This window comes from Paroedura picta, chromosome 2 (assembly GCF_049243985.1).
Source record: "Paroedura picta isolate Pp20150507F chromosome 2, Ppicta_v3.0, whole genome shotgun sequence".
Classification (NCBI taxonomy): Eukaryota; Metazoa; Chordata; class Lepidosauria; order Squamata; family Gekkonidae; genus Paroedura; species Paroedura picta.
Genome location: NC_135370.1, coordinates 177,226,778 through 177,254,498, shown reverse-complemented (window position 1 = coordinate 177,254,498; position 27,721 = coordinate 177,226,778). Strand labels below are relative to the sequence as shown.

Here is a 27,721-nt window from a genome sequence, read left to right as displayed (position 1 = left end):
CTATGATTCTATGATTCTGCGATTCTTCTTCTTCTTCTTCTTCTTCTTCTTCTTCTTCTTCTTCTTCTTCTTCTTCTTCTTCTTCTTCTTCTTCTTCAATTTATTGCCTGCCACTCTCAGCATGCCAGCTCGTGGCAGGCTGCATGAAGAGTTCAATACAATAAATACGATCCCCAATAAAACCCCCATTAAAAAGCCTTACACTCTGCTAGTACCAACTGCTTAGTGATCCCTGGCCTCAACCAGGGCCACAGGTTTCTCCATCCTGGCCTCCACCTGGTGGAACGAGCTCCCGGAGGAGATCAGATCCATGACGGAACTTTAACAGTTCTGCAGGGCCTGCAAAAGGGAGCTCTTCTGCCAGGCTTTTGGTTGAAGTCGACCTGAATTGAATCACTTCCCATTGGCCCCTGAGCCCCCCTCCCATGAGAACCACCACCGTCATGGCCACCCTAGAGGTCCTTCAGTATGTTACAGTTAAAACTGGATGTTCATGTTTGTTCCTTTATGTTAATGTTCTCCTGTTATGACTCTTTCACTACTGTTCAATTTATCATGTTATCTGTAATGCTTTTATTCCAGTTCCATGTAAACTGCCCTGAGCCTCAGGGGAGGGCGGTATATAAATATACATATGACTAGATAGATAGATAGATAGATAGATAGATAGATAGATAGATAGATAGATAGATAGATAGATAGATAGATAGATAGATAGATAGATAGATAGATAGATAGATAGATAGATAGATAGATAGATAGATAGAATCATAGAATCATAGAATCATAGAATCATAGAGTTGGAAGGGGCCATACAGGCCATCTAGTCCAACCCCCTGCTCAACGCAGGACTAGCCCTAAGCATCCTAAAGCATCCAAAAGATAGATAGAATCACAAAAATACAAAACCATCTGACGGAAATAATAACAGACTATCTTAACAACCCCACACAGCCGGGGTGGCGAGGGGAGGGGTGTGACAACCAGCCACGCCAATAGATGGATTGGCATGGGAGCATATCTTCAAGGGGGGAGCCCCATTCTGATCTTCTACTGGCACCAGCCTCAACCATAGACCTGGTGGAAGAGCTCAGTTTTGCAGGCCCTGCAGAAAGCCGAAGGCTCTTTGTTGGTCTTAAAGGTGCCACTGGGCTCAAACTGTGTTGTGTTGCTTCAGACCAGCACAGCGACCTGCCCACTGCTGAGTTAATGGGCCAAAAACTGACACTCCCCATTAGACTTATTGTTACAGTTAAAGCAAGGTGGACCATCTGCAGTAGTAGAAAACAGCAAGAATCCAGGGCCTATTCTGCACGCAATAGATAATGCACTTTAAATGCACTTTAGAAGTAGATTTTCTTGTTCTGCACAGGAAAATACAGCTGCCAAAGCACATTGAAAGTGCATTATCCAATGTGTGTAGAATGGGCCCAGAACTCATTACGCATACATTGAATAATGCACTTTCAATGTGCTTTTGCAGTTGGATTTTCTTGTGCAGAACAGGATAATCTACTTCTACTATGCATTGAGTGAGAGCCTCTTGTGGCGCAGAGTGGTAAGGCAGCAGACATGCTGTCTGAACCTCTGCCCATGAGGCTGGGAGTTCGATCCCAGCAGCTGGCTCAAGGTTGACTCAGCCTTCCATCCTTCCGAGGTCGGTGAAATGAGTCCCCAGCTTGCTGCTGGAGGGTCAACGGTCATGACTGGGGAAGGCACTGGCAAACCACCCCGTCTTGAGTCTGCCATGAAAACGCTGGAGGGTGTCACCCCAAGGGTCAGACATGACTCGGTGCTTGCACAGGGGATACCTTTACGTTTACCTAATATGCATTGAAAGTGCATTGCCCAATGTGTGCATAATAGGCCCAGGAGCACCTTTAAGACTAACAAACATTGTAGTAAGGTAGGAACTTTTGTGAATTACGGCTCATTTCCAAGAAGAAGAGAAGAAGAAGGGTTGGTTCTTATATGGTGCTTTTCTCTCCCCGAAGGAGTATCAAAGCGGCTAACAATCTCCTTCCCTTTCCCCTCCACACAACAGACACCCTGTGAGGGAGGTGAGGCTGAGAGAGCCCTGATATTCCTGCTTGGTCAGAACAGCTTTATCATTGCTGTGGTGAGCCCAAGGTCACCCAGCTGGCTGCATGTGGGGGAGTGCAGAATCGAACCTGGCATGCTAGATTAGAAGTCCGCACTCCTAACCACTACACCAAGCTGTCTCTCCTTTCCTGATTTACAGAGGCACTTGGGTCGCCATCTGCACGATCGAGGCAGAAATCGAAATCTCCTTACAGTGTCCCTTCAGCTCTTGTCGGAAATGTCATATGAATATTCAGCACGGCCGTGACTTGGCATTTGTGGGCAGTACCCGGTGTTAAGAACAATCCAATATTCTCTGCCGCGTCAAGAGGACCATTCAGGCTCTTGTGTAGGGGGCCGTCTCTGTCATTTCTCCTATACTCTCTCATCATCCCATCCTATTAGGTTTTAGAAGGTCGCTGCTCTTATACGATGGGCACTTCCAGTAGTTTTGGGGGTTGGTGCTGAGAACTCATTCCTTTTGTGGGAAGAATGGATCTGAATGTTGGAATTGCAATCAGCAAGTAATTTGGCGAAAGCAACCCAGGAGGGCTGCCGTTAAGCTGTTTAAGCAGTTGAGCGGCACCTTTGTGCTCACTAGTGGTGCCGGGTGGTCAGTGCTGGGAACTGCAGCCATGAGCAGTGGTAATTTTCATCATATGCTCTGGGGATTCCTTTGTTTACCGTGGGCTCCCACCCACTTCCCCTTTCTTTAGGAAGAGCAGCTCAGTGTGTATGCCTTGCAGGGAAGCAGGCAAGCAGCCATGAAGTTTAGATCTCTGCCCCTGCTGATATGTGACATGTAGTCTGCCTTCAGCCTAGCCACAAGAGGCTTGCAATGTACTCCTTTTGTAGGGAGACTGAAGCAGACGAATATGATATATGTTTGCAAATAATCTTTCCTAGTAAAGATTACATGTGGAACTATATCTGCTAGATATCGGGGGGGGATTTCACAGTCAGAGTAGGTCAGCAATGGAATGGGCTGCCTAAGGAGGAGGTGAGCTCCCCCTCACTGGCCGTCTTCAAGCAGCGGCTGGACAGATCCTTGTCCTGGATGCTTGAACCTGATCCTGCCTTGAGCAGGGGTGGGACTAGATGGTCTGTATAGCTCTCTGATTCTATGAAATCAACAGCTGGGGAGGAAAAGAGACACCTATAATGCATGCAATTATCTCCAGACATTTCACAATGTGTCGGAGAGGAGCCCTGCAATTTTAACATGTTGTTCTGAACAGTGCACCTCGAAATTTGAGCTACAGGTCTGGATGGGAGGAGCCACGGATGTGGCTGACGCTGTTCTAAAAGCCGTTCCTTGTTTACTCAATGCAAATATTTAATCAATAGAAATAGTTAATATTCAATTGATTTAACTGAACGGTGCCCTTGCATTCGAGCCTGTGGCAGCTTCCCTGTCCGAACGATTTATTGCATCCTGAGAGCAGCACTAATAATCCTGTTTAGGATTGCTCAGCAAATCAGGAAAAGAGAGCTGCCCAATCAGTGCCTAGAAACCAGTGTGAGGATTGTGAGTGGGGACAGGGGAGGCTGCATTACTTTGCACAAAAAAGGAAATGACACAGGTCATAGAGTTTCCAGTAATTTTTAGAGCTACCTGTTGGTGACTCTAGGTTTGCAGAAATCCCAAGGAAATGATATGCAAGATCCAGGTTTGCTGACAAGGATATTTTAATAAGCAGTGATCGAGCTTTCAGAAATGGAATCACAGAATCCTAGAGTTGGGAGCCACCTCATGAGAAGGAAGGACTCCCTGGAGAAGAGCCTAATGCTGGGAGCGATCAAGGGCAAAAGAAGAAGGGGACGACAGAGAATGAGGTGGCTGGATGGAGTCAATGAAGCAGTCGGTGCAAACTTAAATGGACTCCGGGGAATGGTAGAGGACAGGGAGGCCTGGAGGATCATTGTCCATGGGGGCGCGATGGGTCGGACACGACTTCGCACCTAACAACAACAGAGTTGGGAGTGGCCATCTAGCCTGACCCCCTGCTCAAGGCAGAATCAGCCTCAAGCATCCAGCCGCTGTCCAGCCACTGCTTGAAGATGGCCAGTGAAGGGGACATGATCCCTGTAGTCCGGAGGTGAGCTGTAATTCTGGGAGATCTCCAGGCCCCACCTAGAAGCTGACATCTCTGTCTTCAGACCAGGTTCTCCGTGTACATCCCTCCCTCCCACATCCACGCTCTGTCCTCTAGGAATGCAGAGGGCAGCAGGATACGGAGAGGGGGGGGAGAAACCAAAGGGTCATGTGCTGATCAGTTGTATTTACGACCTTACAGATGAATTCATCATGTGATGAATTTCTCTCTTTGGGGAGGAAACTATGGAACTTAAGAGATCAATAGCGGCCTGAGCTTATGTGCAGAATCGGTCAGAATGACCCCCTTATAAGCCCGTTGCAGTCTTTGGAATTAGTCAGAAGTAACTCTGTTTAGGATTTCTCTGCAAGTCTCTCTCAAGTGTGGGATTTCTCATGCCCTCGGGTTCTTATTGCAGACAGAGACTTTTAGCTGCCAAGATCATGTCTCACAGTTTGATATCTAGGGTATGTTTGTTTTTCTGAGGTAAAAAAGAGAGTTTGTAGAGAAACGTTTCGAGGCCACCATATTACTGAAGAGGCAAAATGTATTTCCCAAACAACATGAGTTTGGTGGCTTACAAACTTTTGTTGTGTCTATAAAGGTACTACGTTACCTACCGTACTACGTTTGTTAAAGGTGCTCCTGAGCCTATTATGCACACATTGGATAATGCACTTTCAATGCATATTAGGTAAAGGTAAAGGTATCCCCAGTGCAAGCACCGAGTCATGTCTGACCCTTGGGGTGACGCCCTCCAGCGTTTTCTTGGCAGACTCAATACGGGATGGTTTGACAGTGCCTTCCCCAGTCATTACCATTTTATGCCCCCCAGCAGCAAGACCTCGGAAGGATGGAAGGCTGAGTCAACCCTGAGCCGGCTGCTGGGATCGAACTCCCAGCCTCATGGGCAGAGCTTTCAGACTGCATGTCTGCTGCCTTAACACTCTGCGCCGCAAGAGAGCAGTATAGAAATTTAATAAATAATAACAAATCCAGGATCCCTTCCCCAGCCTGTCCCGATTTGTGGGGTTTTCTAGCCTGACTTTCCAAGCATGACTTAGGACCCCCCCCCTCCCTCCCTGAGCTTTTTAAGCAAACTGGTTTGCAAACTAGTCATCCCCTGGATTGATGCCTGGGTGTCTCTCAAGGTGTCCGCAGACACAATGGCTCATTGTGGAAAGGGGAAGTATGGACAGGGCGGATTAAAAATAGCCCCTCTGTGAGAACAGGGAAGGGCGTAATGATGGGGGATAACAGCCATCGCTCAGCCCCATCGCAGCCGTCTGGCTCTTCCTGTGAATTCTAAGAAAAACCCAGATGAAGGATGTCGTCCGTAAGATTTCAGAGACTTAAATGGATGAGACGGAAATCGTGGCCCAGCCCCTCTTAAGGCAAAAGTCCAGGAGTCAAGGCAGGGAGCTGGAACCAGCAGTAATATGGATGACAGCCAGCTGGGCATAGCGGTTAAGAGCAGCTACGGCCTCTAAAATGACTAGGCTCCAAAGCATTTTGTTTGGATACACACTTTTCTTGGATGCTTTAGGATGCTTAGGGCTGATCCTGCGTTGAGCAGGGGGTTGGACTAGATGGCCTGTATGGCCCCTTCCAACTCTATGATTCTATGATTCTATGATTCTATGGCCTGTATCGCCCCTTCCAACTCTATGGTTCTATGATTCTATGGCCTGTATGGCCCCTTCCATGATTCTATGATTCTGTGGCCTGTATGGCCCCTTCCAACTCTATGATTCTATGATTCTATGTTTCCTCCTACCCCTCCATCGCTCCGCCTGGCAGATTGCAGAGGCAAATTATACAGAAGAAGCACAATGAAATCAGAGTCTAGTCGCACCTTTTTAAAGATCAACGAAGATTTATTCACGGTGTGAGCTTTTGAGTGCAAGCACTCTTCGTCAGACTAAAGCTCACGCCCTGAATAAATCTTTGTTGGTCTTAAAGTTGCTACAGGACTCTGATTTTATTGTGCTACTTCAGACCAACACGGCTACCCATTTGAATCATAGAATCATAGAGTTGGAAGGGGCCATACAGGCCATCTAGTCCAACCCCCTGCTCAACGCAGGATCAGCCCTAAGCATCCTAAAGCATCCAAGAAAAGTGTCACTTTACATATTGTTACCAAGGCCAGCTTGGTCTTTGCTAGGAATCAGTAGCTAAAATATAGGTCCAACATTCATGACTAGCTGAGATTTCCAGTTACCTGCCTCTTCTGCAGCAGACAGGAAGAAAAAATATAGAATCATAGAATCATAGAGTTGGGCCATCCAGGCCATCTAGTCCAACCCCCTGCTCAACGCAGGATCAGCCCTAAGCATCCTAAAGCATCCAAGAAAAGTGTGTATCCAACCTTTGCTTGAAGACTGCCAGTGAGGGGGAGCTCACCACCTCCTTAGGCAGCCTATTCCACTGCTGAACTGAATTTTTCCCCCCTGATATCTAGCCTATATTGCTGGACTTGTAGTTTAAACCCATTACTGCGTGTCCTCTCCTCTGCAGCCAGCAGAAACAGCATCCTGCCCTCCTCCAAGTGACAACCTTTCAAATACTTAAAGAGGGCTGTCATCTATACAGAAGAAGCTTTCACACCGAGTTTGGGAGCCCTGGGTGTCAAAAGGGGATTGGGGGGCTGGGAGAAGAGGAGAAAGAAGAGAAGATGGGAGAATTTTCCAGGGCTGAGCTACGTTGGAAAAAAATAATGTCAAACTACGAGATGAGCCGTTTTTCTTCGCTGTCCCATTAAAAACAAATGTCTTTGTGTCCACAGGAACACTCCAGCGGGACCGGCTTTTTAAAAACTTCACCCGGAAACGCCAACGGGCCATGCGCAGAAGAGTCCACCAAGTCAACGGACACAAGTTTATGGCCACGTATTTGCGACAGCCCACGTACTGTTCGCACTGCCGGGAATTCATCTGGTAAGAACGGCTTAAGAACTGGCACCGGCCTTCCCCTCTGCCATGATCCCTATTCATCCCGAATCTGATGCCCACATGCATGTTTCACTTTGCAAGTCTTAGCGGAAGCCAGGGGTGGCTACACTGTGCTTCTCCAGATGTCTATGGACTTCAATTCCCATGAGCCATGCTGATACAGGCTCATGGGAGTTGTCGCCCATGGACATCTGGAGAGTCACAGTTTGGCCAACCCGGGACGAAGCGCTCCGTCTGCCCTCCTGTCTTGAGATTGGAAGTCACCAGTGGAAATTTCACTGATGCAAGTTGTCCAAACTATTTTTTTTTTGGGGGGGGGGAGAAGTAACAAAGAAGTTGCTTCTTCTCACATCAAAATCACAAGATGTCATAGTCCCCTTGTATACGGCACTGGTCAGACCACACCTGGAGTACTGTGTGCAGTTCTGGAGGCCTCACTTCAAGAAGGACGTAGATAAAATTGAAAGGGTACAGAGGAAAGCGACAAAGATGATTTGGGGCCAAGGGACCAAGCCCTATGAAGAGAGGTTGAGGGACTTGGGAATGTTCAGCCTGGAGAAAAGGAGGTTGAGAGGGGACATGATAGCCCTCTTTAAGTATTTGAAAGGTTGTCGAAAGGCTTCGTGCACTGCAGCCAAATAGCCCAGCTCAGCCTGGACTCATCTGAGCTCGGGAGCCAGCAAGATTGGCCATGATGAGACTGCCAGGGAAGGTGATGGCAAACCACCTCTGAACTTGTCTTGCTGGGGGTCACCATCCATTGGTATGCCTTGACTGCACCTTCTGCTTCCTGTTCAGGGTGACAGAGTGTTTCATAAGAACCTAAGAGAAGCCATGCTTGATCAGGCCAATGGCCCATCCCATCCAAGACTCTGTGTCACGTAGTGGCCAAAATCCAGGTGCCATCAGGAGGTCCACCAGCAGGCCCAGAATTCCAGAAGTCCTCCCACTCTTGGCCCCCTAAGCACCAAGAAGACAGAGCATCACTGCTCCAGACATAGGAACATAAGGGAAGCCATGTTGGATCAGGCCAGTGGTCCATCCAGACCAATGCTCTTGTCACATAGTGGTCATAGCCTGAGAACGTGAGCGTTCAAGTTCTTTCTTTCTTTCTTTCTTTCTTTCTTTCTTTCTTTCTTTCTTTCTTTCTTTCTTTCTTTCTTTCTTTCTTTCTTTCTTCTTCCTTCCTTCCTTCCTTCCTTCCTTCCTTCCTTCCTTCCTTCCTTCCTTCCTTCCTTCCTTCCTTCCTTCCTTCCTTCCTTCCTTTTTTCTTTCTTTCTTTCTTGCGTTCTGTTCTGTTCTGTTCTGTTCTGTTCTGTTCTGTTCAAAGTGCTTTAATGGCATGTGATTTACAAGGTGATGTCATTTACCTCCTGCCCATTTAGTTAAACCTCCCTTAAAAACAAAGTTACATTTACCTCCAGGTGTGCTGGCACATGGTGTGTGTGTGTTTTTGTTTTACACATTTTACCCCCTCTAGTGGTCAATTGTGTATTACATTGCTTCATGTCTGGCATAATGGTTAAGAGCAGCAGACTCTCATCTGGAGAACCGTGTTTGATTCCCCGCTCCTTCCCATTCTGACAGCTGGGTGATCTTGGGCTAGTTACAGTTCTCTTAGGGCGGTTCTGCTAAAGCTCTCTCAGTTGCACCTACCTCTCAGGGTGTCTGTTGTGGGGAGAGGAAGCAAAATGTGTTTGTAAACCTCCTGGGACTCCTTTGGTAATGAAAAGTAGGATATTAAAAAAAAAACAGCTCTTCTCTTCTTTCATGTTGGCCATAAAGCAGTGTAACATAAAACTGAGTGCTAGAGGGAACAAAACACCTGCTTGTGAAACTCCTGCAGATTTGGTGGAGGTGCCCAGGAAGGGTGGAATTTGGGGAGGAGAGGGGGCTCCATAGAGCCCACCTTAAGGAACTGCTGTTTCCTCCAGGGGAACTGACCTCTGTAGACTGGAGACCATCCAGGTGAAAGAGAGAATTTGCATCTGAGCCTTTATATTTATCAAACTCACACATTATCTGTTTTTCCTCTTGTCCAGGGGCGTATTTGGGAAGCAAGGATACCAGTGTCAAGGTACAATGCTTTATTGATTAAAGTACATATTGCAAGTTTGGCATTTTCTATCCCTACTGAAATGAATTGGAATCTGGAGCTTGTCTTTATTCTCATTTTTCTCAGTTAGCCGTTCCTGATGCTTCTGGAGTACGTCGCTATTCTACATGTGTTTGGTTCCCTCTACTGGTCAGTTCTATAATACATTGCTTCATGTCTGGCATAATACTGTGGCTTTTATGTCAGCCATAAAGCAATGTAAGACTGAATTGGCCACTAGGGGGAGCAATACACAGGAGGAATGGGAAGAGGGGGGGCAGAGGCTCTGAATTCCCAGGTTCCATTTAAATAAATACACCATTCTCTTGCCCTTTTTGATGCAAAGATGTAAGGGCAAGGCATTAACACTGAGCTATAAAGGCCAAGATGTATGTTCGCAACGAAAGGGACAACAAGCTTCCTTTTGGGAAATGAAAGCTAGGAATCGGATGGACCCAATAGACAGATTATTATTGTGGTATGGCTCAACACAATCAATCACCAATTTAAAAAATACCCTGAAAATCCTTAGTGGTACAGGTTGGGGGAATGAAGACGGTTGCCGGAGTCCATGGCAGGGAAAATGCAGGGAAAGCTACAATCTGGGAGCCAGACAGCCATTATGCTGTATCGGCAACTGCAGCAGCTGCGGGGTAAACACACCAGCCTGTCCCTGTGTACTAAGTCCCTTACCGCTGAATGTTCGTTTCCATGGCTTCCAGTAAAACTTCTGTGTCCTTTTGTGTTCCAGTTTGCACATGTGTTGTGCACAAGCGTTGCCACCATCTCATTGTTACTGCTTGCACGTGCCAGAAGAACAGCAAGAAGGCAGACACGAAGGTAAAAACCAACAATCACAGCAGTGGGGTATTTGTGGGTGGCATAGGGGGTAATTCTTAGCATCACTGTAGGACAGCAGTTCTCAAACTGGGGGTCGGGACCTCTTTGGGGGTCGAGTGACCCTTTCACAGGGGTTGCGGCAGGGCGAGCAGCCCTTCTCTCCAAGGGGGTCCCAAAGTGGCTGACATCGCTCCTCTTCCATTTCATCCACACAGCAGCCTTGCGGGGTAGATAGAAATAGAGCGTTCATCTGTCTGGAGCAGCGGAAAAGAGCGAGATGGGCTTGGTGGGACAAGAGGCAGAACTGAACTGAGAAACCCAGGAAAAAACCAATTAATATACAATCCTGAACAATGGATCTTCATGCCATTGGCCAGTTTTGGTTTAATTTCTGCGAAAGAACCCTTGCATAATTTTATGGTTGGCATAATTTTACCATAACATGAGGAACTGTATTGAAGTGTAGCAGTATTAGGAAGGTTGAGAACCACTGCCGTAGGATAATATTTACTATTTAAAGGTATACTTTATATCAGGGGTAGTCAACCTGTGGTCCTCCAGATGTTCATGGACTACAATTCCAATGAGCCCCTGCCAGCATTTGCTTAACCCTATTTCTTGCGCACTTGCCTTCAGGACAAGGTAGGTCAATATGAATTCCCTTTTTTGAAAGAGGAACACAGTAGGAAAGGAAAGGAAACCTAATGATTTTGAGGCTATAGTAATGTCGTGGTTCGGTCCTTGGTGGCTTGGGAACGGGACCGAACCCCGCCATCAGAGGCGCCCGCGATCACGGAGGTAGGGCATGGTGATCATAGGCAAGCCGGCAGCTGGGCGCCCCACCCGATCGTTGAGGTGGCAATGGCCGCTAAAGAACCTCAATGTCCCCCTCCACCTTTTGACAAGGGCCCGGAGATGGCCCTTTGTTCCAGGAAAATGGGCCATCAGGAACCCCGGAAAACCTCGCATATGTGCATGAGTCATGATTGTATCAGCATGTTCCCTCCGCAAGTACTGGGTGGGGCAATACAGCCTAAGGAGGTGGGTTTTGTATAAAAGGGAGCTTCCACCTGGAGTTCGGTGGAAGCTCTTACTCCATACCAGCGGACTCCACGTTGCTGAAATAAAGCTTGTTCCTGTTGTATCGTTCACCAGGCCTGGCGTGACGTTTTCTTCAAAGGGGCACCCTGTTTTTTCAGTTAGCAAGCGGGTTCCCGACAAGTAACCCTTGAACCGGGGTTTTTCCAAGTTATGCAAGGGAGCATGTTCAGTAAACATGTGGCTCTGGGCTTGTCAGGCAGAAAGAATATTCAGATTGCCCTGTTTTGTTTTGTCCCCCTGTGCAAGCACCGGGTCATGTCTGACCCTCGGGGTGACGCCCTCTAGCGTTTTCATGGCAGACTCAATACGGGGTGGTTTGCCAGTGCCTTCCCCAGTCATTACCGTTTACCCCCCAGCAAGCTGGGTCCTCATTTTACCGACCTCGGAAGGATGGAAGGCTGAGTCAACCTGGAGCCGGCTGCTGGGATTGAACTCCCAGCCTCATGGGCAGAGCTTTCAGACTGCATGTCGGCTGCTTTACCACTCTGCGCCACAAGAGGCTCTTTTGTTTTGTCCATTGTCCTTTTAAAATGCATTTAATTTTTTTTGCATTTGATTTGTCAACTGGGCTTTAAAAAAGCAAGGTTTAAAAAAATTAAATAAATACCACCTGGACTTTGGAACGTGACCTCAAATCCCTGCCAGCTTATGGTGACTCTGTAGGGTTTTCAAGGCAAGAGACCAGGGGTAGTCAAACTGCGGCCCTCCAGATGTCCATGGATTACAATTCCCAGGAGCCCCCTGCCAGCGAACGCTGGCAGGGGGCTCCTGGGAATTGTAGTCCATGGACATCTGGAGGGCCGCAGTTTGACTACCCCTGCAAGAGACGATTAGAGGTCATTTGCCATTACCTGCCTCTGCTGATGATAGAATTACTGGACTCCCAATAACTGCAGTTTTGTTCTCCTCCATCCCCCAAAAAAGCAATTTGGCTTTTTAAAGGGATGGTTAATTAATATGTGTTCAATGCAATAGAAATATATACAAAATAAAGAAGAATATATATGAGATGATAGCCCTCTTTAAGTATTTGAAAGGTTGTCACTTGGAAGAGGGCAGGATGCTGTTTCTGTTGGCTGCAGAGGAGAGGACATGCAGTAATGGGTTTAAACTTCAAGTACAATGATATAGGCTAGATATCAGGAAAAAAAATTTCACAGTCAGAGTAGTTCAGCAGTGGAATAGGCTGCCTAAGGAGGTGGGGAGCTCCCCCTCACTGGCAGTCTTCAAGCAAAGGCTGGATACACACTTTTCTTGGATGCTTTAGGATGCTCTGGGCTGATCCTGCGTTGAGCAGGGGGTTGGACTAGATGGCCTGAATGGCCCCTTCCAACTCTATGATTCTGTGATTCTATGATAGGTACAAGGCCTACATTCCTGGGTGTGTCACCATCAATGCAATGGTAATATTTCGCTCCTGGAGAAAACCCAGGCATGGTATATTGCCTTTCTAGGAATGGCTGGAAAAGTTATAGTAAAACCATAGTTTCCAACATGTTCTGGAGCCATGTGATGCTTCTTCTGTGTTTTCTCCAGGAGTGTCACAACGCTATTACATAATATTTTTTCTTCCTGTCTGCTGGAGAAGAAGAAGAAGAAGGAGTTGGTTCTTATATGCCGCTTTTCCCTACCCGAAGGAGGCTCAAAGTGGCTTAAAGTCGCCTTCCCTTTCCTCTCCCCACAACAGACACCCTGTGGGGTGGATGAGGCTGAGAGAGCCCTGATATTCCTGCTCGGTCAGAACAGTTTTATCAGTGCCGTGGCGAGCCCAACGTCACCCAGTTGGTTGCATGTGGGGGAGCGCAGAATCGAACCTGGCATGCCATATTAGAAGTCCGCACTCCTAACCACTACACCAAAAGAGGCAGGTAACTAGAAATCTCAGCCAGTCATGAATGTTGGACCTATATTTTAGCTACTGATTCCTAGCAAAGACCAAGCTGGCCTTGGTAACCATATGTAAAGTGACCGCTTGAAGGATTTTAGATACATCAGCTACATAACTGAACAGTAATGTCTCTGGTTTGTGGGTGGGGTGGCCAGCTCTGGGTTGGAAAATACCTGGAGATTTGGGCAGGGTGGGTGGGGGGGAGCCTGAGGAGGACAATTGGTGGGGCCTCTACCTTCCAAATCAACCATTCTGGTGATCTCTGTCACCTGTAGATCAGTTGTAAGCTCAGGAGATCCCTAACCACTATCCGGAAGCTAGCTGCCATATAGCAAATCTGTCTCTCTAACCTGATTTATGTAGATGCAAATGGGTAGCTGGGTTAGTCTGAAGTAGCACAAGAAAATCAGAGTCCGGTAGCACCTGTAAGACCAAGAAAGATTTATTCAAGGCGTTCGAAAGCTCACACCTTGAATAAATCTGTGTTGGTCTTAAAGGTGCTACTGAGTTTGCTGATTAATCTAATTTCTATCAGTTGTTTCCAATGATCTTTTGCCCATAGCATGGGAGGGTGGAAATCTCATTTTGCATTGTTTCATTGGTGAATTTTTACCAGTAGCAGAAATGCTAAACCCTTCTGCTGAGTAAATCATAGAATCATAGAGTCATAGAGTTGGAAGGGACCTCCAGGGTCATCTAATCCAACCCCTGCACAATGCAGGAAATCACAACTACCTGCACACCCACAGTGACCCCAGTTTCATGCCCAAGTGATCCACCCCACACACACCAAAAATCTCCAAAATTTAGCCTGGCCTGGAGAATATTCATCTACCATCCCACAGTAAAGGTAAAGGTAAATATATCCCCTGTGCAAGCACCGGGTCATGTCTGACCCTTGGGGTGACGCCTTCTAGCGTTTTCATGGCAGACTCGATACGGGGTGGTTTGCCATTCCCTTCCCCAGTCATTACTGTTTACCCCCCAGCAACCTGGCATCCCACAGTGGCAATCGACAATTCCCTGGGTATGCAAGGAGGGGCCACAAGAGACAAACACTGGCACATCCTTTCCTGCTCACAATCTGCCTAAATTCCTGAAGTCCTTTTGATTAAAAAGGAGTCCACCCTTTCCAAACCAGCAGCTTGGACTGAAACCCATTGTTCCATCTATCTGTTTGTTTGGGGGAGGGAAAAAAAAAACGATTCTCTTTTCTCTTCTTTACCTGCCAAAGTGAGATAAAGGTCAAGGGATTAACCAGAGGGACAGGCATTCATTGAAATGCAAATTACAGAAGAAGGGGTCCTGTCATTGTTCAGGTTTCTTCCCCTGGAGGTTATTTTTGTTTTCCTGAGCAGAAGCTGTGGGGCGTCATGCGGCAGGGGCCTGCAGTGCAAAAGTATTCCTGTATCTTGTTAAAAGGGGAAAACCACACACACCTTAAGTGAGCCTTGACATCCTTTGACTCAATTTTTCTTAGCCTTTAAGATGCTACCGGACTCTTTCTCTTTTCTGTTGATAGGGTCTTGTGATGACTTAAAGATTTAGAGCACAATTCTAAGTATGTTTACATAGAAGTAAGGGGCTACAGTTTACAGTGGGATTTTCCTCCTAGCATTCGCTGGCAGGGGCTCATGGGAATTGTAGTTCATGGACATTCTGGAGGGGCGCAGTTTGACTACCCCTGCTCTAGGGTTTCCAGCAGAAGTTTTTCACATTACCTACTTTATGATGCTTTCAGCTGGATGTGCCGGGGATAGAACCTGGAACCTTCGGAATGCCAAACAGATACTCTACCACTGATGCTTCCTAGTTATTTCAGCCATGATGTGCTTGTGCCGAGTGCTTATAACCAAAGGGCGGCAGGAGAACATTAGCAGCATGGTGGTGTGTGCAGCTAGCTGGTCTTGCAGGTGAACCTCTTGATGTTACAGGGGTTGGCCTGGATGAACCATTGGCCTGATCCAGCATGGCTTCTCTTATGTTCTTATGTCTGGGGCAGTGATGCTTCGTCTGGAGAGCCAGTTTGGTGTAGTGGTTAGTAGTGCGGACTTCTAATCTGGCATGCCGGGTTCGATTCTGCACTCCCCCACATGCAGCCAGCTGGGTGACCTTGGGCTCGCCACGGCACTGATAAAACTGTTCTGACTGAGCAGTGATATCAGCGCTCTCTCAGCCTCACCCAACCCACAGGGTGTCTGTTGTGGGGAGAGGAAAGGGAAGGCGACTGTAAGCCGCTTTGAGCCTCCTTCGGGTAGGGAAAAGCGGCATATAAGAACCAACTCTTCTTCTTCTTCTTGGTGCTTGGGGGGGGGGGCATTGTGGAAGGGATTCTGGAGGACTGCTCCTGTTAGTGGACCTCCTGACGGCCCCTGGGTTTTGGCCACTGTGTGACACAGAGTGCTGAGCTGGGTGGGCCATTGGCCTGATCCAGCATGAGTTCTCTTATGTTCCTATGTTCTCTTAACTCTTGCATTTGAGACCATTTATAAATCAGTTGGATGCCAACTGGGGGCAAAACATGAACTCCCTCCCTCTCTTTTACTTGATTTATGCCTTCCTGTGTGACCATCCTTCCCGGCTTTTCCTCTTTCCTCCTCAGATTTCCGAACAGAGGTTTGGAATTAACATTCCGCACAAATTCCGGATCCACAACTACAAAGTGCCGACCTTCTGCGACCACTGCGGCTCCTTGCTGTGGGGCATCATGCGGCAGGGCCTGCAGTGCAAAAGTAAGCTGGGAACTCTCCGTTTTGTGCCTTTCTCCTGCCGGGTCAGCCTTTCCATCATGTCCATTTCAGCTGAGGCAATGAAGTGCTAAATTGTAGGCTGTTGCACTATGCAGACTAGCGTCAGCCTGGGACACAAACTAGAGGTTACAAACCGCAATTTTTATTGCAGAGTATGCAAAGGAGGAGCAGTACATCAACTGCAAGGTTTTATTGAGAAGAGAAATAACGATGTAAAGAAGAGAGGGGAGAGAGAGAGAGTCCTAACAGTCTAACTGACTCTTGTTCCAGAGGCAATCAGGGAGGAAGTGTGCCTAAAGGATCAGGAAGTCTCCTATTGAGCTAACCAGGACACAGGAGAGAATTTGAAAATGCTTAGGAAGTTCCTGATCTAACTATGCTAAATACACATAGCCTCTGATGCCCCCTGCAGGATGTTCCCTGTATTACGTTCAATCGTACGCACTGCAGATCTTGCATAGTCCCAACACGCCCGTCCCCAAGCGGGCCACCTGATGATGACAATTGTGGTGCATGCTAAATGTGTTGCCACTGTGTCACCAGTGAGAAGCTATAGGCATGGCTGCCAGCTCTGGTTCTGGAAATACCTTGAGATTTTTTTGGGGGAGGGGGGTAGAGCATGGGGAGGGGGGGCTTGAGGAGGGGAAGCACCACAGGGGGCCCTAAGGTTCACCCTCCTAAGGGGCCATTGTCTCCCGGGGAAGCTGATCTTGGTCAACTGGAGATCAAAGGTCATACCAAATCTCCAGGTGCTACATGGAGGTTGGTCCTAGGCCTAAGCCTCCTTTCTACTCCCTTCATCACTGCGGATTACCAGGAAGGATCCAGCAACCCTTGCCATTAAAACCCTCCTTTTCGCTTCCCCCTTTCCATAGAATCATAGAGTGGGAAGGGACCTCCTGGGTCATCTAGTCCAACCCCTTGCACTAAGCAGGACACTCCCAACCCTATCACTCATCCACTGTCACTGATATTCCTGCTCGATCAGAACAGTTTTATCAGTGCTGTGACAAGGCAAAGGTCACCCATCTGGCTGCATGTGGGGGAGTGGGGAACCAAACCTGGCTCACCAGATTAGAAGCTGCCACTGAGCCATGACACAATGCTGGGGTACAGCAAACATAGGGATTGACTAGGAAGTCTCCAGAATTCTCTAGCAGTCAGGCTGGCAGAAGCGTCGTCTTGGGGGCTGCTCAGTTTGACTCTCTGGTTTTGCTGTTGTTGCTTTTCAGTATGCAAAATAAATGCACATATACGATGCGAAGCCAACGTAGCACCTAACTGCGGGGTCAATGCAGCAGAGCTCGCCAAGACGCTGGCATGCATGGGTTTGCAGCCAGGGAATATTTCGCCTAACGGGGTGAGTCTGTGATTCCCTTTTTATTCTTTCTCCCCTTATTATCATAGAATCGTAGAATCATAGAATCATAGAGTTGGAAGGGGCCATACAGGCCATAGAATCATAGAATCATAGAGTTGGAAGGGGCCACACAGGCCATCTAGTCCAACCCCCTGCTCAACACAGGATCAGCCCTAAGCATCCTAAAGCATCCAAGAAAAGTGTGTATCCAACTTTTGCTTGAAGACTGCCAGTGAGGGGGAGCTCACTACCTCCTTAGGCAGCCTATTCCACTGCTGAACTACTCTGACTGTGAATTTTTTTTCCTGATATCTAGCCTATATCGTTGTACTTAACGTTTAAACCCATTACTGCGTGTCCTCTCCTCTGCAGCCAGCAGAAACAGCATCCTGCCCTCCTCCAAGTGACAACCTTTCAAATACTTAAAAAGGGCTATCATGTCCCCTCTCAACCTCCTTTTCTCCAGACTGAACATTCCCAAGTCCCTCAACCTATCTTCATAGGGCTTGGTCCCTTGGCCCCAGATCATCTTCGTCGCTCTCCTCTGTACCCTTTCAATTTTATCTACATCCTTCTTGAAGTGAGGCCTCCAGAACTGCACACAGTACTCCAGGTGTGGTCTGACCAGTGCCGTATACAATGGGACTATGACATCTTGTGATTTTGATGTGATGCCCCTGTTGATTCAGCCCAAAATGGCATTTGCCTTTTTTACCGCTGCATCACACTGCCTGCTCATGTTTAGTTTACAGTCCACAAGTACCCCAAGGTCTCGTTCACACACAGTGTTACCTAGAAGCGTATCCCCCATCCAGTAGGCATGCTTTTCATTTTTCTGACCCAGATGCAGAACTTTACATTTATCTTTATTAAATTGCATCTTGTTCTCATTTGCCCATTTTTCCATTGTGTTCAGATCTCGTTGAACTCTGTCTCTATCTTCCGGAGTATTTGCCAGTCCTCCCAATTTGGTGTCATCTGCAAACTTGATGAGTAGTCCCTCCACCCCCTCATCTAGATCATTAATAAATATGTTAAAAAGTACTGGGCCGAGCACCGAGCCCTGAGGTACCCCGCTACTCACCTCTCTCCAGTCTGATGAAGCACCATTGACAACAACTCTTTGAGTGCGGTTCTCTAACCAATTCCCTATCCACTTAACTATCTGAAAATCCAGATTGCAGTCCTTCAACTTATCCATCAGAACATCATGGGGAACCTTGTCAAAAGCTTTACTAAAATCCAAGTAAACGACATCAACTGAATTTCCATGATCCAGCAAACCTGTTACTTGGTCAAAAAAGGAAACCAGGTTGGTCTGGCAGGACCTGTTGGAGACAAATCCATGCTGACTTCCTTGGATCACCAAATTGTCCTCCAGATGTTTGCAGATCGCTCCCTTTAATATCTGCTCCATTATCTTCCCCACAACAGAGGTCAGACTCACTGGTCTGTAGTTTCCCGGGTCATCCTTCCTCCCTTTTTTGAAGATCGGAATAACGTTTGCTCTCTTCCAGTCCTCCGGGACATCTCCAGTCCTTAAAGAGGTTCCGAAGATGATGGACAAGGGCTGTGCAAGTTCTCTGGAAAGTTCTTTGAGTACTCTCGGGTGCATTTCATCTGGACCAGGGGATTTGAACTCATCCAGTGCAGCTAAATACCTCTCGACAACCTCTCTATCCATGTTAAACTGCCACCCAGACACTATCCTTTGGCTACGGCCATCTCTAGATGTGCCTAAACACTTTGACCTGTGGGAAAAAACAGATGTAAAATAGGCACTAAGCCTTTCTGCTTTCTCTGCATCCTCCGTTAGAGTTTGTCCATCCGCACCCAAAGGAGGCCTATTGCCTCCTTTACTTTACGTTTGCTCCTCACATAACTGAAAAATCTTTTCTTGTTACAATGGGCTTCCCTGGCCAATCTTAGCTCACTCTCAGCTTTGGCCTTTCTGATGATTGATCTACAGTGCCTAGTAACCTGTAGGTACTCTTCTTTAGAGCTCTGTCCTTCCCTCCATTTCCTGAACATTTTCCTTTTCTTTCTTAGTTCCTCTTGAAGTTCTCTGTTCATCCAAATAGGCTTCTTAGAGCTCCTGCAGTATTTTTGTCTTTCTGGGATAGTCATTGATTGAGCATACAATAGCTCTTGTTTGAGTAGCGCCCACCCTTCACATGCTCCCTTCCCTTCCAGCATTCTCGTCCATGGTATGACACTCATCATGTCTCTGAGTTTATTAAAGTTTGCCCTACGAAAATCCAACATCCGTGTCTGGCTACAAGCTTCCTTGGCTCTCCATCTCAAAAGGAATTCTATGAGGACATGGTCACTTCCCCCTAGGGTCCCCACCTCCTTCATCTCATCCACCAACTCTTGCCTGTTGGTCAGTATTAAGTCCAGTATGGCTGAACCTCTTGTGGGTTCATCTACTATTTGATAAATGAAATTGTCAGCCAGGCAGGTCAGAAACTTGCATGACTGAGGACGCTTTGCAGAGTTTGTTTCCCAGCACACATCTGGGAAATTGAAGTCACCCATGATGACAAGGTCCTGCCGCGTGGATATTTTCTCAATCTGCTCACAAAGTGCAGCATCCACATCCTCTCGTTGGTCAGGCGGTCGGTAGCAGACACCAACCACCACACTGTTTGTTTTCCCCTCGCTTATTTTCACCCAGATGCTTTCCACTGTAGATATGCTCTCCTTCACTAGAATTTCCTGACAGGTAAGCCCTTTCCTCACATACAGTGCCACTCCTCCACCTCTTCGATCTATTCTGTTTTTTCTGAACAGTTCATATCCATCCACCATTACATTCCAGTCATGAGAATCATTCCACCAAGTTTCTGTGATGCCTACTAGATCATAGCTTTCCATCAGCATGAGAAGTTCCAGCTCTTCCTTTTTATTGCCCATGCTTCGGGCGTTAGTATAAAGACATCTGAATCCTTTTACTTTTGGTTCCCTATGAGCTGGCCTTGCCGGTTGTATAACATAATCTAATATCTTCCTGTACCCTGCAGGGGGTGGAATCAGATGCAGGGAAATACATGGACAAGATCCAACATGCACCGCCACTGATTTTATTGTAGGGAAATCCTACAATGATGCTCCATCATCTGAACATACAGCTTCAAATAGAGCCCTGCTGGGTCAGACCAGGGGTCCATCCAGTCCAGCCTCCTGTCTCACACAGGGGCCAGCCAGTTCTGGAGGGCCGACAACAGGGCAGAGAGGCCGAGGCCTTCCTAAGAACATCAGGAGAGCCCTGCTGGGTCAGACCAGGGGTCCATCCAGTCCAACCTCCTGTCTCACACAGGGGCCAGCCAGTTCCTCTGGAGGGCCAGCAACAGGGCAGAGAGGCCGAGGCCTTCCTAAGAACATCAGGAGAGCCCTGCTGGGTCAGACCAGGGGTCCATCCAGTCCAGCCTCCTGTCTCACACAGGGGCCAGCCAGTTCCTCTGGAGGGCCAGCAACAGGGCAGAGAGGCCGAGGCCTTCCTAAGAACATCAGGAGAACCCTGCTGGGTCAGACCAGGAGTCCATCCAGTCCAGCCTCCTGTCTCACACAGGGGCCAGCCAGTTCCTCTGGAGGGCCAGCAACAGGGCAGAGAGGCCGAGGCCTTCCTAAGAACATCAGGAGAACCCTGCTGGGTCAGACCAGGGGTCCATCCAGTCCAGCCTCCTGTCTCACACAGGGGCCAGCCAGTTCCTCTGGAGGGCCAACAACAGGGCAGAGTGGCCGAGGCCTTCCTGAGAACATCAGAAGAGCCCTGCTGGGTCAGACCAGGGGTCCATCCAGTCCAGCCTTCTGTCTCAAATGGTGGCCAACCAGTTCCTCTGGAGGGCCAACAACAGGGCAGAGTGGCCGAGGCCTTCCTGAGAACATCGGAAGAGCCGTGCCTGGATCCGACCAGGGGTCCATCTAGTCCAGCCTCCTGTCTCACATGGGGGCCAACCAGTTTGGAGAGTCAACAACAGGGCAGAGAGGCCGAGGCCTTCCCCTGATGTGGCCTCCTGACACTGGAATTCAGAGGTTTTTCTGCCTTGGCAGATGGAGGCTCCCTTCCGTCATCATGACTAATAGCTCTTGATGGACTTCTCACCCATGAAGCTACCGACCTACCTTTTAAAGCTATCTGTGCTTGCAGCCATCACTACTTCCTCTGGCCTGGATTCTAAGCTCCCTGCCTGCTTTCAGTTTGCTACTGAGCAAGTTACTCTCTTGTCTTTATTTATTTACTCTATCTGTATCCTGCCTTTCACTCCAATGGAGACGCAAAGCTGCTCACACCATTCTCCTTCCTTCCATTTTATGCTCACAACAACCCTGTGAGGTAGGTTAGGTTGGGAGAGAGGTCATGCAGCAAGCTTCCATGGCACAAGCAGGGATTCAAACCTGGATTTCTCAGATTGTAGTAAGACCCTTTGAAGCTGGGGTGGCCAAACTGGTTCTCCAGATGTCCATTGAGAGGGGCTCATGGGAATTGTAGTCCATGGACATTTGGAGATCTACAGTTTGGCCACCCCTGCTTTAAACACAACACCACACTGGCTCTCTCTCTCTCTTTTTCTTGTCCTTATGGTTGCAGTTACCTGGGAACGTCCACCTGCAGGACGGTAGCCAGAGTGATCAAAGAATAACTCACCTGGGCTACTCTCTTGAAGGGATCCACCCATAACTTCCTGCCCTTCCCTTTGCGTTGTGCAGAAACTTGTCAACCAGTCGACGCTGAAGCGCCAGAAGAAAAAGAGCACCATGGATGAGAACGGCGTCACTGAAGTTTCCGCCAGTCGGCTGAAAATCGAGGACCTGCTCTTTATCCGTGTGCTGGGGAAAGGCAGTTTTGGCAAGGTGAGATTTCAGCCAGGCTTTTGAAAACGTTCCCCAGGATGTTCTGATGTGCCACCTACCCCCTATCCTCTTCCATCTGTGGTGCTATGACCCTACCAATGTCTGTGAAGAATGGGATGTTACTCTCACCATCTTAATTATTGATTGTTAACTGTTAATTGTTTAAACGCCAACTGTATTGTTGTTTTACTTGTTGTTATAGGGCTTTTGTAAGGGGTATGATTTTAGGGGGATTTTATTGTATGTTGGGAATGTTGAAATATATGGAATGTTTTATGGAATGTTTTATATGATGCGGATCGCCGTGAGCCAGCTTGCTGGGAGTGGCAGTATACAAATATAATAGATGATACATCGATGATAGAATGATAGCTGATAGCTGATAGTTGATAGATGGATGGATGGATGGATGGATGGATGGATGGATGGATGGATGGATGGATGGATGGATGGATGGATGGATGGATAGATGGATAGATGGATAGATGGATAGATGGATGGATAGATAGATAGATAGATAGATAGATAGATAGATAGATAGATAGATAGATAGATAGATAGATAGATAGATAGATAGATAGATAGATAGATAGATAGATAGATAACCTGGAGAGCAGCAGACTGGATTTTCAGGTGGTTAGGTGAATAGGGAGCTGGTTAGAAAACCACACCCAAAGAGTGGCCGTGAATGGTATCTCATCCGATTGGAGGGAGGTGAGCAGCGGGATCCCACAGGGCTCGGTACTGGGTCCGGTACTTTCCCACATTGTTATCCATAATCTGAATGAAGGGTACAGGGCCTACTCATTAAATCTGCGCAGGACACCAAACTGGGAGGAGTAGCAGACACCCCAGAAGATAGAGTTGAATGAGGTCTGAACATGCTGGGAAAGTGGGCAACTGAGAACAAGATGCAATTCAATAAGGAGAAGTGCAGAGTCCAACATCTGGGTCCCAAAAATGAGAAGCATGCAGACCAGGTGGGAGAAGAGCAAAGGTTCTTCCACTGAGTCAGGGTCCTTTCCAATGGTACATGAACACATTCAGCTGTCTTATACTGAATTAGAACCTCTACTCAAGCATGTAGCACCTCTCCAGGTTCTCAGGCAGAGGTCTTCCCCCTCACCTGTTACCTATTTTGTTTTAACTGGTGATGCCCAGGGCCTTCTGCATGCCAAGCAGTGGTTTTACCACTGAGCCACAGCCGCTTCCTAATAAATCTGAATCCAGGAAGCTGCTTATCCAAAGTCAGATCATTTGTCTATCAAGGTTGGTCTTTCCCATCACCCCCTGCCTTGTTCTTTTAACTGGAGATGCCGGGGATTGAACCTGGGACCTTCTACATGCCAAGCAGAGGCTCTGCCACTGAGCCACAGCCCCTCCCTAATAAACATGAACACAAGAAGCAGCTTATACCAAGTAAGATCATTGGTCTTCATGGTCAGTCTTTCCTATCCCCTCCTGCCTGGTCCTTTTAGCTGGAGATGGTGGGGATTGAACCTGGGACCTTCGGTATGCCAAGCTGAGATTCTTCTGCTGATCCTTCTCTTTGGTCTCTTCCACTTCCGGATGCATTTAGGTGATGCTGGCTAAAACCAAAGACACAGGCTATCTCTACGCCATCAAAGTGCTGAAGAAAGACGTGATCCTCCAAGACGATGATGTGGAATGCACCATGACTGAGAAACGGATCCTGACACTGGCCAGGAACCATCCCTTCCTCACCCAGCTCTTCTGCTGCTTTCAGACGCCTGTAAGTATCAGCTGCCATCCTTCCTTCCTTTTTATTTATTTCATTTATATTTATATACCATCACTCTCAAATATCTCACGGCAGTTTACAAGATCCTTCCTTCCTTCCTTCCTTCCTTCCTTCCTTCCTTCCTTCCTTCCTTCCTTCCTTCCTTCCTTCCTTCCTTCCTTCCTTCCTCTCTCACTCTCTCTCTCCTCATCTTTCTCTTTCTTTCTTTCTTTCTTTCTTTCTTTCTTTCTTTCTTTCTTTCTTTCTTTCTTTCTTTCTTTCTTTCTTTCTTTCTTTCTTTCTTTCTTTCTTTCTTTCTTTCTTTCTTTCTTTCTTTCTTTCTTTCTCCATGCCTCCCTCCCTCAATTTTTAGACCACGCTCCCAGCAAGCCGGCTCAGGGCACTGTACAAAATTATGGATAAAATACAATAAACAAACAAATAAAAATTTGTATTTAAGATTAATTTTAATTAAAAATAGCTAACAAATGAAAAATTAGCAGCAACAGGTTCTCCACAAAATATATATTTTATAACTATCCCCCCAAACCAGTTTGGTCTGGGGATTTACAGAGGGATAAAGGAAAAGGGTGTTAACTTTGGTCCCAAGCAAAAAACCTGGCAGAAAAGCTCTGTCTTACGGTCCCTGAGGAACTGCACCAATTCCAGCAGGACCCGGATGTGCTCTTGGGGCTCATTCCACCAGGTAGGGGCAAGGATGGAAAATATCCTGGCCCTGGTTGAGGCCAGATGTCCTTCTTTAGTGCCAGGGACCACCAACTGGTATTTGACGAGGGTGGTGTTCTTCGGGAGGGTATAGATAGAAAGGCGATCTCTCGGATATACAGGACCCGGACTGCGGATGGCCTTGTGGGTGAGTACCAGTACCTTAAACTTGATCCGGAATTTAACTGGGAGCCAGTGCGGTTGTTGGAGCATAGGTCGAACGGTGTCAGCATGGTGACAATTACTAGAAGGCGAAGCCTGTGGATATGGAAACTATCTGGATGTGTCCTAGTCTGGATTCTGAGCTGCCTAAAGGAGTCCCAAAGCAGCTTACAAGCATGTAGCCAGCTGGGTGAACTTGGGCTAGTCACAGTCTAGTCACAGTCCTGTTAGAGCTGTTCTTACAAAGCAGTTCTTCCCGAGCTCTCTCAGCCCCACCTACCTCACAGGGTGTCTGTTTTGGGGAGAGGAAGGGGAGGCGATGGTAAGCCGCTTTTGAGACTCCTTCGGGTAGTGAAAAGCAGGATATAAAACCAACTCTTCTTGGCAAACCAACTAGAATCATAGAATCATAGAGTTGGAAGGGACCTCCTGCGTCATCTAGTCCAGTCCCCTGCACTATGCAGGACACTCCCAACCCTCTTGCTCATCCACTGTCACCTGCCACCCCCTTGAACCTTCAGAGAATCAGCCTCTCCATCAGATGGCTCTCCAGCCTCTGTCTTAAAATCTCCAAAGATGGAGAACCCACCACCTCCCGAGGAAGCCTGTTCCACTGAGGAACCGCTCTAACTGTCAGGAACTTCTTCCGGAGGTTTAGACGGAATTTCTTTTGAAATAATTTCATCCCATTGGTTCTGGTCCCTCCCTCCCAGGCAAAACCTGTAGACATCCCTTGCCTTTCCGCCAGATAACCCTCAGATCTCCGGTCGGGTACACACCACCCCGGGCCTGATGGAGAGGGCGGTTCATAAATTAAATTAAATTATTATAGTACAGACAAACGCCATACAATAAATAAATTAAATCTGTGATTTTGTGATTCTGTGATTAAATACATGTAGTGGTCAGCTTTGACCCAGCTAAAAATAATAATTCCTGTATGTTAGTCCGAGATTAGAAGTCAGGGCTGTGTCTCCCTTGCGTAATAAATTTGATGTCCTCAAAAGCTGATCTTTCTGCAATGCTGAGTAGAACAGCCCTTCACCTTCCCACCTTCCCAGCTGCTTTCAATTGCCATTCCCCATTGAAATGCTACTCAAAGCTTCTATGTTGTTGTTCCACCACGGGGTGTTAGGCCATCAAATCACTTCAGGCTCTGATCTATCTCTTTACCCAATCAAGCCAGAGAGCCTGTGGACACCAGAGAGCCTGTTAAATTCGGAATACCAGGGAGGTGGTGGGTAGGGGAATATTTCATCCTTCCGGGAGGTCAACATTGCCATGATTCAAGAAGAAGTCTTCAAGGGGGAGACTGCAGCTTGACACTGCAGGGTGGGAGTTGATTTGCATTGTTGATGACTGATGCTTCAGTAAAGAGCCATGGAGAGCTTGCACCAGCTTCACTGGGATGTACTCCATGTTTTCCTCCATATCCCTTGGTCCCTGCATATTAAGGGGCCGCCTTTCTACAAGACCTTCTACAACACCACGTAGAGCCTCTTGTGGCGCAGAGTGGTAAGGCAGCCGTCTGAAAGCTCTGCCCATGAGGCTGGGAGTTCGATCCCAGCAGCCGGCTCAAGGTTGACTCAGCCTTCCATCCTTCCGAGGTCGGTAAAATGAGTACCCAGCTTGCTTGCTGGGGGGTAAACGGTAATGACTGGGGAAGGCACTGGCAAACCATCCCGTATTGAGTCTGCCAAGAAAACGCTAGAGGGCGTCACCCCAAGGGTCAGACATGACTCGGTGCTTGCACAGGGGATACCTTTACCTTTTTTTACAACACCACATGTTGGTGGTCCCCAGCCTGGAGGGAGCACGTCTGGCCTCAACCAGGGGCAGCTTGAGGAAGTACAAGAGAGCACTGTGACTTTAAATAATGTTTTAACTGCGATTTTATGAGCAATGTTTATGAATGTTGTGAACTGTCCCAACCCTACTTGCAGGGAGAGACATCCAAACATATCATCATCATCAACAACAACAAGAATGACGATGATGACAATAAATAATGATAGTGATAATGATAATAAACTTCCTCATACTCTCCCTTATTGCCAGTTCTGGATCGGTAAATCCTTGGCAATCTGAGGCTGGAGCCAGGGAAAGGCATGGCTAGGCAGGGTTCTCATCAGGGTCTAAGTGGCCTGCAGACCAGTTTCCCAAGCAGCCCTTATCCCCAGTAGAACCTTAAGGACTAACAGCATTTCTGGCAGGGCTGGAGAATTCCTGACTCACGGGTGCCAGATGTTTAAACCTAATCACCAGCAGGAAGACACATCAAGCTGCTAGGTCAAAATGGGTATGAGCCTTTTAAGACAGCCCCAGAGGCTGCCTTATACCGAATCCAACCTCCAAGATCTCTTTTTATGTTCTTATCTCTTCTCATTGTAAAAGGGGATTAGCTGAAATGAACTCCCAGTGTCTTATCTGCACTGGGCTATTCAAGCTCATTGTGCTTAGTTAAAAAAAAAAAAGCCATTTGCACCTGACCCTGATTTCCACTCTGATGTTGCTCAGGTTTTTTTCTCCAATCGGCACAGCTGAAGATTGGCTCTGGAGTCAAACTACTTATTCAGCAGCATCAAAGAGTTGATTTTCTCCACTTCAGCAATGCAGGCCAAGGGTATTCGGCTCCAGGTGCAGAGGCCTTGCCTATTTCGGAGTTACTTCCCCCCACCCCCACTCAGGCCTCCAACAGGGACATTGTGCCAAGCCCATGCTAATTGGTTGGCTCCCAGCAATAGCAGACCTTTTCAGGTCTGGTTCTGCCTAAAATCCATCTGAGCTAAACTGTTTCCCCTAATGCAGCTCCCAACTTGAATAAAACTTTGTGTGTCTTAAAGCTGCCTTTGGACTCAAATTAAGTCCTCTAAGTTAGCGGTCCCCAACCTTCTTGTAGTCGGGGACCGCCTCCAAGGGTGGAAGAGAGCTGGTGCCCTGTAGCTGCACGTAAACGCGCACACGCAGTTGCCGCGCATGCGCGTTTTCGCCACTAGGTGGCGCTAACGCGCATGTGCAGAGCTGCTGCGCATGCGCATTTTCGCCAGCAGGGGGTGCAAACGCGCATGTGCG

The 27,721-nt window shown here is 47.7% G+C and overlaps 1 protein-coding gene across 1 annotated transcript in view; it reads left to right on the top strand.

Annotated features, from left to right (window-relative positions):
• The window catches only part of PRKCH (protein kinase C eta), a 106,083-nt gene that overhangs the window by 42,610 nt on the left and 35,752 nt on the right, over positions 1-27,721 (top strand). Inside the window, exons 3-9 of the mRNA XM_077323920.1 lie at positions 6,967-7,117; positions 9,175-9,209; positions 9,979-10,067; positions 15,659-15,788; positions 17,039-17,166; positions 21,877-22,020; positions 23,600-23,773. Coding sequence (XP_077180035.1) covers positions 6,967-7,117; positions 9,175-9,209; positions 9,979-10,067; positions 15,659-15,788; positions 17,039-17,166; positions 21,877-22,020; positions 23,600-23,773 — 851 coding nt within the window. The remainder of the gene's footprint in view (positions 1-6,966; positions 7,118-9,174; positions 9,210-9,978; positions 10,068-15,658; positions 15,789-17,038; positions 17,167-21,876; positions 22,021-23,599; positions 23,774-27,721) is intronic.